At 36.0% G+C, this 14043-nt stretch overlaps 2 protein-coding genes across 3 annotated transcripts in view; one reads left to right on the plus strand and one right to left on the minus strand.

Annotated features, from left to right (window-relative positions):
* LOC126190635 (protein O-mannosyltransferase 1) overlaps positions 1–3975 on the minus strand; it is a 126431-nt gene extending 122456 nt beyond the window's left edge. The window contains exons 1-2 of one of the 2 annotated variants that reach the window (XM_049931054.1): positions 3853–3975; positions 3533–3680 (exon numbers count right to left, since the gene is read on the minus strand). In XM_049931054.1, the coding sequence (XP_049787011.1) occupies positions 3533–3646 (114 nt within the window). In that variant the 5' untranslated portion in view covers positions 3647–3680; positions 3853–3975. The other variant, XM_049931053.1, reaches the window with a different exon arrangement.
* Positions 3976–4049: 74 nt separating this feature from the next.
* LOC126190636 (ATPase WRNIP1-like) overlaps positions 4050–14043 on the plus strand; it is a 91111-nt gene continuing 81117 nt past the window's right edge. Inside the window, exon 1 of the mRNA XM_049931055.1 lies at positions 4050–4277. Coding sequence (XP_049787012.1) covers positions 4050–4277 — 228 coding nt within the window. The remainder of the gene's footprint in view (positions 4278–14043) is intronic.

Here is a 14043-nt window from a genome sequence, read left to right on the forward strand (position 1 = left end):
AAAAGGCACACTACATACTGGGATAAAGATTTACAATAATCTGCCTAACCATGTTAAATCAGTACGTAAACTCGGCAGTTTTAAAGCTGAACTAAAGGCATATTTAATTGATCATTGCTTTTACACACTGACAGAGTACCCAGAAGCCAAAAAATCAAAAATACAGAAGCATTATGAATACTCTACTTTGTATGTTGCCTCTAATGTTTGTTGTATGTATGATTCTTTGCTAAATTACTTCAATATCTAGTCCTTAGGAATGCAATACAAACTGTATTTTATCTTGTAAGTACCTAAGCATGTCCAATACCCTTGTATATATTCTATACAGGTAGGATTTGAAGGACTAAATAAATAAATAAAAATGACTCAATTAGTACCATCTCTTCTCTCTATTCCCATACTTATCCTGATTTTATTTGCTTCAAAGATGAGGTCAGGAGCTAATCTATAAATCATTTTGTATTTTCCTTCCTTTTCTATTTTCTCTATTTCTTCACATCTCACTTTCACCCACGTCTTCCTTGCCGGTTCTGTTTCTATCCCCCAATTCATTATTCAGTGTTCTGCACATTCTTCTCCCTTTATCAGTTCCTATTGTCTTCTGTTTCCTTCTTTCTTCCATCTTACCTGGCACTGTCTTTGTTACCTATTCTTCCCTTATTCTCTCAAACTTTCTCATCCCTACAACTTCCTCTGCAGAATCCTTAAGATTTTGTCTCCTTCTCTCCCATTCCTCATTTGCACTTTCTCCATTGGGATCTCTATCCCATTTTGACATAAATGTGTTTTCCACTTCAGTATACTTACCTTCTTCCTTTAGTCTTTCTAGGTCAAATTTCTCTCTTGGTTTTCTTCCTCTCACTCTCTTCAACCTTATTTGCAAGTCTGCCTCCACCACGTTGTGAGGGGAATCTATTTCTGCCTCATGGTGTGCTCTGGCACTCTTTAGGCAGTTTTTGTACATATTCTGAGTTATGATATAATCAATTTGGTACCTGTTGTCATTCAATCTAGTATCCATATACATCTATGTCTTCTGTGACGTTCAAACAATGTGCTTTCAAACACAAGAGAATTTTCTCTGCAGAAATTAAACAGCCTTCGCCACTGTAATCTTATTGCCCAATTAAAATCTTATAATCACTCCGTCTTCTTTTCCCTCTCCTACCATAGCATTCAAATCCCCCCCATTGTGATGATGCAAGTGTTTCTCTTTTCTTTATCCATAACTTCTTCAAACTTTTCATAAAATTCTTCTACTTCCTCATCAGTGTGCTGACTTGTTGGCATGTATATTTGTATTATAATGAAATCCTTCTTGTCATTTTCTGAACTCATCATGTCTTTCATCTGTGTATTCCAGTTTCAATGCATTTTTCATCAGCAGTTTCCCTATCACAACTGCCACAACACAGCTGCCACTCTTCTCCCTGCCTGAATAAGACAATTTGTACTCTCCACTATTCAACTCTCTCTTACCCCCCCCCCCCCCCCCAAAAAAAAAAAATCTCACTTCATACATACCTAATAAATCCTGTCTATTCTTCATCATTTCTTGTTTGGCATTTTCAAGTTTGCCAGCCTGTAATAATGTGAACACATTCAATGTTCCGACCCTGAACTTCTCTTCCCTTTTTATAGTCTTGCTTGCTCTTTCCTTCTTTATCCTCCTCCAGCAAATCTATATTTGATATCAATATAATCCCCTCCTGGAGATACTACTGAGGGGAAGTTGCACCTCTGTATTCTTTTACAAAAAGAGCCGTACTACGTGTCTCCTAGGAAAAACTTATGTGGTAGTAACCCATTCCTTCCTATCTTCATCTAGCATGTTATGTATGCTGGCTTTTTATATTTTGACCCACTGATTTCATTGTATTACCCTGACAAATCCTATATCATTTTGAGATGATCCTTGGCTGAATAAAGATTTATAAATAAATAAATACATAAACAAATAAAATAAAATGTACGATGCATCATAAAAGACAACATACGGTTGTTGAGAACTCACTCTCTCTCTGACAGGCATCATGCAGCTACTTCCTTGTTCGTACAGCACTATGGGGGACACAGGATTGCATGTAACTATGATGACTTACTTTAATTTATACATGACAATAAGGGCGAGTCAGATCAACAGCTTCTGAATCAAGTGATAAAATTTTTATTGATCTGAATATGGCTTGGCAATGAACTGAAAAAAGCTATAATACAGGAGTTTTTGTGCTCTTGATTTTGGAATTTTTTAACAACATATCCTGTTGTTCTTATTTAATCTTAGGGTTAAGTGGTTGATACTGGTGCATCTATACTGATATATGAGCTTGAGTTCAGTATTGGCAGAAAATTGGTGCAAGTTCATGATCCAGAACAACAAAGTGTCAGCACTGTGGGCACAAACAGTGGTACATGAGGAGGAGAAGCACTAAAAGTAAGAACTTAACACCAAAAAATACTTTGTGTCGCAGAGATGAGTGAATCATTGCAAATACTGAAAAATATTCTAATCGATAAATTTATTTCTGTGATACCTACGAAGAATCAACAAATTCAATTCAGTAGGTGTATGACAACAAGAACAGTTACTTTGTACTGAATAACAACGAATCTTTACTCTGTGGATATTTAAACCAGAACCTAGAATTTTGTCTGTGCCAGCCAGTATAGTGCAATGCAATTTGAAACACGATAACAATTTTCAAACAACACTTCCTTGTAATTATAATAATAAATGCACAAAATTCCACAGACTGTGTGTTTTAGTTTTCTTGCGGTAACACATATAAAAATTTACTGTAACAGCTATTACACAAATACAATGTCTAACAAGGAGAGAGAAAAACCACAGGATAAGTGAATGTCTGTATGTTCTGAAGAACAAAAAGTTCATAAGCTGAATTACGTGAAGTTGTGGGGAACTTGAGACATGGTGACCACATCTAGCTGTAGTTGAGGTCTAAGTGACTGTGGGGTAAAAGTACCTGTTGGAGGGACAATACTCTTACAGCAGGAAATTCAGAAATGTTAGTATGGGGTGGGAGAGAGGAGAATATAGGGTCAAGATGGCTTGAGTTGTGGTAAAACTATTTATTCTTTTTCAAAATTTTTACAAGATCTTTAAAACGTATCAGAAAAAATTTAAAAAAAGGAATAATATTTAAGATCTGATATACTTTTTTGTTTCATCTCTCGGAATCGACGTAAATTATTTATCTTTCCAATGTTGACACCGTTAAAAATAGTTGGCATGGAATGTTTCCATTTATTTGGACTAAAGTTTTAAACATGATCAACAGTCGATTTTTGCAAACATGATGTTTCAATAATACAAAATGAAATATTCAATTATTGATAGTTATTCTTAACGTCATCTTGCGCAACAATCAACTGTCCCACACAGACAACAATTACTAAAAGATCACATTGCTCCCTGGGAATCTACATAGGCATTTCTACTAACGTGAAAAAAACCACAATTCATTTGCAAAGAAACAATGAACAGAAGTAGATTCTTTGCTCCTCTTACCTCATCTCTGTCGGACATACAGGGTTTCAAAGTATCGTAGTTTTCTATTCTCCCTTTAAGATGTGCTCCTTCCTTACGTTGTTCCTCTTGGTGTTGTGTTTTACTTTTTACCATTTTTTTTGCGACTTTTGCTGAATTCTGATGCTTCCTGCATCGTTTTCCATCATCCATTTTATTCAGTTACAAATAAAACATTAATTCTAAAAGTTACTCACTAAAACAAATGCATCCGTATTGTTAATACACATATCAATCAACGTAGACACGCAGCTACCCTACGAGTAGGTCACTCACTCTACCGTAGGAATAACGGGACTTACGTTATGCAGTTCTGTAAAATTTTATTGGGGAAGTAGAGTTCTATGTCAATTACATAACCGAATAATGAAAAATCTGATTAGTTCGCTAGTGATTTGTCACATCAACCACACTAAAACTTAAAAAAGCCGCTAACTATACTTTTGTTGCATACAAAATCTTTGGGATCGTAGTACATCTTTGATAAAACGAGGGAAAGATGAGTGAACAGAGCGAAAACGAAGTGAATTGTCCCGTCTGTGGAAAGAAGTATCCTGTAGTAGAAATAGAGTGCCATGTAAATAAATGTTTATTTCTCAGTTCGCAACAATCGGGCAGTAAAAGATCATCGAGTCTGCAGCAAGCAACGCCGAAACGTCACAAGAGTAGTGATGCATCAAGTGTATCCAAAAGTCTTATCAGCGAAACCGATTTCGAAATCAGTAAGGTAAAGTATATTTTCATTTATAACAAAGCTGTCTTATATGAATAGAGTGCAGTATTCAGATTTTGCGATCCATCCCAACGGACATAGCGAGTTTTATTGTAAGAGGGTAATTGTAAACGTCAAAATTAATGACATGGTGTAGCTGTAGAAATGAAACATATAATACTATACAATTTGGGCCTATATAATAATGACAGAAAATGTAACCCTCGAGCGGGCGCGCACTTTGCACACATGTTAGAATAGGTGTCTTGACGTTACATATATGATCAAAATCAGTTTAACCATATTTTATTTAACCATCAAGAAGATAAAACTTACACAATACGAGATTAACCAGTTTTATTAAACAATAATGAAATAAATTTTCACTACAATTAAAGTTTATTGTTAAATTGTGAAAGAACCTTCAAACCCCCATTCATTGTGTCACTTGGAGGGGAATTACTGATTTCTGACATTGTATGCATATTCCTTGATCGTTTTTCGTAACCTTTTTTAGTAATTTTGAGGAGTTTTTGTAGTGTGCAAGTAATGCAAGATCCTTGTTTGTTCTTGGCATTTTGCGTTTGGGTACATCAGCAACAAGAACCAAATTCTCAGTTTTTTACATTCACACCTGTAGAAATAAAATAACAAAACACTTGCTTTGTTAAGATAAAGGAATTAGTACTAACTAAAAAGGAAGCTATTAATTTTATTACTGCAAGGACACTACTACTCTTAGGCCAATGTACCACACAGACGATTTCTTTTCTTTTAATCTTGTTGTAGTACACTGTAACTGTAACACCAACTTAGATTGCAGATGTGATGGATCTGAACAACTGCACAAGAAACAGAAACACAAAACACGCAAAAGAATTTAGCATAGTGCCCTTGGATAATCTCGATTATGAGCACAGCGGCATACTGCAAGTGTGTAAATTGTACTTTTTGCACATTGTAGGGAGATATGGTTTTCCTTCAAACCAAAAAGCAATTTCGGTGATGACCGCATTTCAGGTTCAGTAACATGCAGCCTAAAGTTCACTGAACATAAAGTATCGCAATATTTTTTCACTGCAAGCTATCCAAATTAACTGCTGTGTAGGTTTCTTAATTTCAGAAAATCAAAACTAGGACTGCCAAAAGCAACCTGTGAAACAGGGCTATAAGATGTAAAAGAATCGAAATTTTTAGCCAAATATTTTATTTATGATTGTGTGATAAATATTCTGAATCTGACATGTGCTTTTCACAGTTTTTGTGCTGAAACTAAAAAAAGTACTAAATTCAGCAGTAGGTATAGTTTTGCTCTTTTTGCATCAAAATATTTTTATAGTGGTGCAAAAGAACTGCATGTTTGGCATTCCTTTCCCTCTCCTCCCACCCTTGTGGCAACATGGTGATCCAGGGGAATCCCAGAAACAGCTGTTGCAATTGGCCAGTTCCTAGCCCCTACCTCTTGACTTGCTGAAATGTCAATCACAAAGTAATTTTAATCGAAATATACAACAGAACCTTGTGTCAAGTCTAAGAATAACCCCGAGGTTTTGTTTGATTGTCCACTGAATTTAAGTCATGGTGTATCATGTTGAAAGCAGCTATTTCAGTTGAGTGCTACAGCCTGAAGTCATGTTGACACACAGAAATATTATTTTAGTTGAAGAATGTAGTCATTTCAGGAAGGAACACTTCTTCAATAACTTTCGAAAACCCAACAGTAGTGACACAGGCCTATAGTTACTCATACAATTCCAATCACCTTTTTTGTATAGGGGTATTGCTTCTGCTCTTTTTAGCTGTTTTGGCAAACCAGGATGAGGATGAATTGCAGATACCTAACGCAGGAAGTAGTATGTGTCTTGCTGATATTTTTATAATATGATCTGGGAGACCATTGACACCAGCTGAATATTTACTCTTCAGTGAATCAATGATATTTAGGAGTTCAGTTGGGCCTGATGTACTGAGAACCATGGATAAATTGTTTATTTCAATGCATCACAATTGCGGCAGTTTTATACTGGGTGAATTTCCAAAATTTTCCTTCACTAATTTATCAGTAATAGTTGTGTAAGAGGAATTGAAATTGTCTGCAATTGCAATATGATCAGTAAAACTTTTTTAACTTTTTTCATTCTGTGATAACACACTATTTTGGGGGGGGGGGGGGGGTTCCACATGGATTTTATATATATATAATTTATTTTTTTTTCCATAAGTGGAACAATAAACATTGTATGGATGTCGTCAGTTTACAACACATGAGCACACATTTACATTTACAATGAAACAGGTTTCTCATATTTTATGTAGTTTTTAACTAGTCATACACACATTTATAATTATATAATATTTTGGTGATAATGTCATATGTTGCTAATAATCTACATCTATGTTAAATATTCTTTTACAGTATAACAACTTTTATTTACTAAAAAGGTTTTAAGCTTTTGTCTGAAAGTGAGGGGATCATTTATTTCTTTAATTTCTTGTGGTAATTTGTTATACAGTTTTATCCCATTATAAAATATACTTTTTTGCGTCTTTGCCGTGTTCTTTCTATCTAGATGGAGGTGGTGACAAGCTCTTGTTTCATGGTCATGTATTAGGCTGTTTGTGTTGTACATGTTGAGATTTTTCTTAATAAACATTATGTTCTGAAAGATATACTCACAAGAAACAGTTAGAATGCCTAGCTTTCTAAATAATTCTAGACAGTGGGTCCTGATGTTGCTGTTTGTTGTTATCCTTATGGCTCTTTTTTGTACTTTGAACACAGTTTGTATGTTACTGGCACTTGTTCACCAAAACATGATCCCATATGTTATTTTAAGACACGTATTATTGCATACCAGTGCAAGGATTCTAAGAGCATAGCATGCTGTGGATAATTTCTTTGCCAAAATGTTGACATGGTTTGTCCATTTCAGGTGGCTGTCTACATTCATCCCTAAGAATTTAGTACTTGTTACACATTCTAATTCATTGTTATTAACTTTTATTCTAGTGGCATTGTGTTTTTTGTTCAATTTGAAGTTAATATAGTTAGTTTTCTTTACATTTAGGGTTACTTTATTTTTTAATGACCAGTTGTGGACATCATTGAGAGCCTCGTTTGCTCTTTCTGACAGTTGTGTTGGATTTTCACCTGTTGTTACTATGTTGCCGTCATCAGCAAAAAGTATTTTTTGTCCATTTCTAATACTTTGTGGGAAGTCGTTAATGTGTATAAGAAACAATATTGGGCCTAATACACTTCCATGTGGGGCGCCTATCTTCACGTTTTCTGGGTCAGACAGGTGTTTTATAAGGGAATTGTTTGAAACTTGTGATATCTCAACTTGTTGAACTCTGTTTTCCAAGTATGATTTGAACCACTTCTTTGTCACACCTCTTATTCCTATTTGCCCTCATTTATGAAGTAAGATTTTGTATCAAAGGCCTTGGACAAGTCTAAAAAGATACCACTTACATTTTCACTTTTGTCCAGTGCTTCTAAAATTACTTTAGTGAACTGCGCTATAGCAGATTGTGTGCCTTTTCCGGGCCTAAAACCAAATTGGTCATTGGAAAGAAGATTATATTTATTCAGGTAATTTAGCAGTCTCTTTTTGACTAGTATTTCTATTATTTTAGAAATGATAGACAGTATAGAGATCGGCCTGTAGTTCTCTACATTTTCCCCATCTACATTTTTAAGGATAGGTATAACTTTTGCTTGTTTTAGGTACTCCGGAAAGTATCCACATTCGAAAGATTCATTAATTATGTCTGTTAATGGGCCCTTTATGGAGTCTATACAATCTTTAATTACGCAGACTGGGATTTCATCAAATCCTACTGAAGTTTTTCTTTTTAGTTGGTGTACTACTAGTGCCACTTCCCTTTCTGTAGTTGGCAAGAGCACCATTGAGTTTGTTGGATGGTTCTGAGTAGGTAAATCATACGTATCTGGAAATTCCTGCTGTAATTTTTTTGCAATACTACTGAAATATAAGTTCACAAAATCAGCTAATTTTTTAGGGTTACCTACCGGTACATCTTTGTTTTTAATATGTGAATTGAGGTCCTTTTTAGCAGAGTTAGATGTTTTCAGCTTCAAGTAATATTTTGTTGTTTAAAAGTTTTTTTGCGGCTAGCAACACCTTTCTGTATATTTTCCTGCACTTTTTTTAGAATTGCAGAACTTCTGGGTTTGATTATTTTTTATGGAGTTGAGATATCTAAGAGTTTCTAAGGATTTTTTGATACCTGTAGTCACCCATTGATTTCTCTTTTTAGTTTTAATTTGATAAAGAGTTTTGGGAAACATCTCTTCAAATCTGAGTTTAAAAATTGCATGAACTTGATAAATTTCTGATTTGCATTGGTTTCTGCATAAACTTCCCTCCAATCTTCATATTCTAGCTAGGATTTAAACTGATACAGGGCTGATTCGGAAAACATTCTTTTGTATGTACAATGTTTAGGAGGAGTTTCTACATGAATGTTAGTTTTTAAGATCTGGCAGAGGTGGTCTGATAGGCCCAGATTTTGGACAACAATATGACATTTTTTACTATCAATATCTAGCTACATGATCTATAGATGAGGAGGATTCTTTCGTTATTCTAGTTGGACAATTAACAAGGGAGGATATTCCATAACAGCGTAGAATATTCACATATATGTTGCTAGCCTTATCAGGCTTCATCATATTAATGTTTTAAGTCACCACAGATAATTACATTTGCTTTTGGTCCAGAAACCTTGTCTAAGCTTTGATTCAGTTTTGAGAAGAATATATCAATGTCTCCACTGGGAGACACACAAAATATGACTAATTTTTTTGCTATGCCAGGTCCTATTATTTCAACAGCGGAAAGTTCGAAATGTTTGTCCTCACCTAAATCTAAAAGATCATATCTAACTTTAAATGACATACCTTTTTTTACATAGATACATGAACCTCCACCATTCATTGAGATTCTGCTATAGTAACATACAAGGTCAAATGAGGCTAATGCAATGTGTTCAATTTCCTTCCCTTTGTACCAGTGTTCAGTGATACACAAAATTTTCCAATTCTACTTCTAACTTTATGGCTTGAATGTTTTGGTGAAACACTGTTAGGCATTTGTTTTCACTTATCTTGGTGGCGCCTTTCCCTTTAGACCTGATGCTAAAAAATCCTTTAGATGAGCTGGTGGCATGGTTATTCTTCTGTTGATGACAGTAGAGGTGAGTCTGTTGCCAGTTAGACTTGGAAGTTGGTGTATCTGAAGGTATCTGCCTTATGTTAGTCTTGTAACTGAGGCCGGGTACCAAAAATCCTTGTTGTAGATTCCTCTGCTTGCAAGCATTTATCTCTTTCCCTGTTATGTGCTGTTGTTCACTGCTTTGCCCCAGCAAAAATCCTGGCTTCTCAAGGGTGGCTGCCTTCTTCTGGTGTGATGACTGCTCCTATTACCACTGCTGCTGCTGCTGTGTACTGTTGCAGTGAATGCCAGTGATTCTGGTTGCTTGGTTATTTATGTTGGAACTACTGCTTCTGATATTGCTGTGACTGCCAATGATTCTGGTTGGTTGGTTTTTGATGCTGTAACTATTGCTTCTGTTGTTAGTTCTGCTGCTGCTAATGTTGGTTCAGTAGTAGGTTCCTCTGTTGCTATTGTTTTTTGGATGCTCCATTTGCGTGCTGCTCCTATTTTTGCTGGTGTGTCTGCTATTGGAGATTTATACCATCCCAGTTCAGTGGCTGTCACTTTGTAATTGCATTTAATTGCTTCACTTATTAAGTTTCCTAACCTGGCCTTTCCATTTCTGTTAAGGTGAAGCCCATGTTTCGTAAAACATTCTCTGTCAAGTGTGCTAGAGTCAATTGATTTCACATTGCTGAATAGCCTACAACTACTTTTAAGTTTCGCATTAATTCTGTGAATTTCCTTATTCACACATGACCATTCAGGTAAATCATGCCTGTGGGTAAAGTTCACCAGTAAAATGTTTGTATTTGACAGTGCTGGCAAAAGACTCAAGAGCTGTTTATACATTTTCATAGCATTGTTTTCGTAAATGTCTTTAGCTCCTGCGCAGATTACAACACTGTCCTGCTTGTCATAGTTATATTTTACGATGTTTTTTGTCACTTCTTTGAAACCAGCACCTGGTTTAACCATGCCTGTGACTGTCGTTGATTTACTATTTACTTGCAGTTCTTGAGAAATTCCTTTGGCGTGACTGTCTCCAAAGACGTCGACATTTGATTCTTTCTTCTTTGTCACACACGTCGGTTTTTGTTTATTTGTATTTTCACTTTGTTGCAAAACGTCGTATTTGTTTTAAGGTGAAGTGGGGTAAGTGTAACCGTAGGGTTAGAGAACTATGGCTTATGGTGCCTTAAAGAAGCTGTATTTTTACCTCTGACCTATCACACATGTTATTTTACTCCTTTCTTTGTTATATTTAACCATAAGTTATCAAATCTGACATAAATTGGTAATTAATTTTTGGACTTGAATTGTCGTCTACATTTTCACTCTGAGGGACATGCTCAGAATTTTGTGGTCTATCATTTTTGCAGTTTTAAAGATAACTACACAATTTTTTGGTTACAAATTAACTTTTGCATGGTAATTTCAAATATGAGATTCATTTTACTCTACTGATAAAGCTCTTGAAATGCCAGGCATAGTTACACCTACCCCAACTTTTCCTATGTGGGGCAAGTGTAACCGGGGGGGGGGGGGGGGGGGGGGGGCTACACGTGCCCCAAACAAACTCACCGGAACAGATTTATTTATTTAAGCCGTAACCTTGTTTTTGCTATCACACTAGATCAACTAAACTGGCCTTCCTGTACATACCAGAATACCAGATGTGCTGGATTTGTAGGCCTACTGAGTTTGTGAGAGATATGTTTTATTTTAGTCTACTATATTTTTAAACCACATTTCCTTTTATAAAATATGATACAGCACTGAAAAGAATGCCACAGTTTCATTACAGTACAGTATGTGAAGCATTGTTTGACTGACAACAATGTTGAGCATGATAATCTACCGTATCTTCCTTCGCCGTCGGCATTGTCGTTGTTACCGTGAGACACCGTTATACCAAGAGGAAAGGCGCGTCGATCTTAGAGCATGAGATATGATGACCTTAAGCCATTGACAACACATAACGGTCACGGTAGCACCTGATTCCGGAACAGCTGCAGTAGTTAAGATCTACGAACTATCCCCTGTTGACCAGGTCTCCAAAACTTAACTCGTAACGAGATCCCTTCAAAGCAAATTGTCATAACGATAGTCTATAAAGGCTTCGTACAACGAGAAGAAATGTTACGGTTGATGGAATAATAACAGATACGATCAAACTGTCTTGTCTCTTCTGCTGTATTTAACATAACTTCGTTCACAGTTTCATTTCACATTCACCACTCATTCACCGAAACCCTTCGATGAACAGTTTTGGTTGCTTAACACCAACAGTCAATGATAATGATACAGCTTTTCTCCTTTTTATAAATTGAAGCCCGCTCTCCGTGATATAATAAGAAAAAAACCGGTCTCAATACCGCGTCCGTCATGAGATGTGAATAGACTTATCCCGGAATTGACCGCCCTGTAGGTGTACTCAATTTAATGACCACACTTCGCTGTCCGCTCTTTCGCGTAACTGAATGTCCATTTGTTAGTCTGATTATACACTGTAGCTATTTAAAATTCGCCCCTATATTTTTCACAACGCACAATTAGCACTTTGTTACTTATTTGTTTTTTTTTTTTTTTTTCTAAGAGTAAACGAAAAAAGAGACGCTGTATCACGGGCTTAGTCGACATAAAGCAAAACACCTTAATATGCCCAATTTCACCTCTTCTTATAGGATCGGCTACCTTACTCATTAATTTACTACATATTATTTCCAATAACACTAAACAGGTATCGCCGTTATATTTTAATTGTATTCAAAAGCATGTTACTACTGTTATGACCAACCAAATCGTCACAAATCACGCGGCGTGCGTTTTTAATGATAACTTTACGCTATTCAATTAAATCGAGCGGCGTGCGTTTTTTAATGATAACTTTACGCTATTCAATTTCCGTTACAGCTATCTTGACTCGTAATGTTACACGGCCCCCCAGACTGTGATGTCTTGAAGAGGGTTCCAGACAGAACAGGCTTTTTGTACAGTGACAGGAGAGGGTATTTGTTTCGGCGAATACACTCACTCTCAGATTCACTCAACAAGTCAGTACATACATTCTACAATATTTAAGTTGAGTTAATGGGCCTAGACAAAATGCCCTTAACTAAATTCCACATTTGTTTATACATTGTCTTAGAAACACTTCGCACTAATCACTTCATATTCACACCACTTTTTTTTTCTTGGATGAAGCTCTCAGTTCTTCAACCGACTGTGCAAGGCAGGGATCACAGCCGGGTTCGACGATTGGCATCCTAGGCCAAAACCCTTATTAGGCCACTTGTTTAACCAGAGAGGATTTGGTCCTTTTCTGTTCCTCTTAATTCCACTTTTAAATCATCCACCCTCGCTGTTCAGTGAGAGGATAAATCGTATTTCAGCGTCGAAATTGTTGCTGATACCAAGAAGGTATCTCGTGGAAATTGTCGGTACATTCTTTAATTTTCTTTGTAAGTTAGTATAAGTACGTATTTATCCACTGGTGCTTTTATTTAGTCCACTGAGTGTAGTCTTGGTATCATTCAGTGTTTCTTGAATCTATATTTTGCTCATTATTGATAATACTTCTTCAGGTCTATGTGAGGGAACAAGCCTTTAATTACATCAGTATCACAATCTGCCAGGAGGTAGCTCCCTTCATGAGTTATTTTCACTATTTTGTATGGACCTGTATATAAATATTGCCATTTCTTATTCAGTCTTTTCCTGGTTGATGCTTTTGGGTGATTTCTCAATAAAATTTCTTCCCCTACATCATATGTGACTACTTTCTTCACATTTTTATCAAAACGGGTTTTTCTCAATTGTGCTTGATGCTTCAGGTTTTCGTAGACCTTCTTCACCATATCTTCTTTCTTGGTAATCTTTTGTTCTATCGCAGGTAATTTCTTCATCCATTCTGGCACAATACTTTCACCAAATACTATTTGGTTAGGTGAATAACCTGTCGATAAGTATGGTAAGTCATTATACACGTTCTCAAATTCATAAATCCAATCGATCCATTTATAATGTTCTTTGGGTATGTACGTCCGTAAAAATCGGTTCAACTCTCGGAAGATTCTCTCAACCGGATATCCACAAGGGTAAAATCTTGAGATGTAAATGTGCTGGATTCCTTGTTCTTTCATAGTGCCTCTCCGTACTTTGCTTGTGTAATAAGCAGCGTTGTCTGTCAAGATCATTATAGGTTTGCCAAGCTCAGTTATATAGTTGTTGATAAATTTGCATAACATGGGTCGAACGTGGAGATTTTTCAAAGGATATAATTTCACATATTTTGAAAAGAGATCATAGAAAGCCAATACATATTTGAACCGTCCACGTGTCATGGGACATGGTCCACAGACATCACATGACACCAACATTAAAGGTTGTTGTGGGATGATAGGATGTAATTCTATCTTCCGACAATAGTTTATGGGTTTCGCCTTCTGACATATTTTGCACTTCTTAAGAATATTTGTAGCTATACGTCCCAAATTTGGATGATAGCAGTATTGTGCTATTTTGGCTGTACATTTAGAGGCACCAAAATGACCCCAATTCAAGTGAGTGTACCATACTAGTGATTCTAAATATTT

The sequence above is a fragment of the Schistocerca cancellata genome, chromosome 6 (assembly GCF_023864275.1).
Source record: "Schistocerca cancellata isolate TAMUIC-IGC-003103 chromosome 6, iqSchCanc2.1, whole genome shotgun sequence".
Taxonomy (NCBI): Eukaryota; Metazoa; Arthropoda; class Insecta; order Orthoptera; family Acrididae; genus Schistocerca; species Schistocerca cancellata.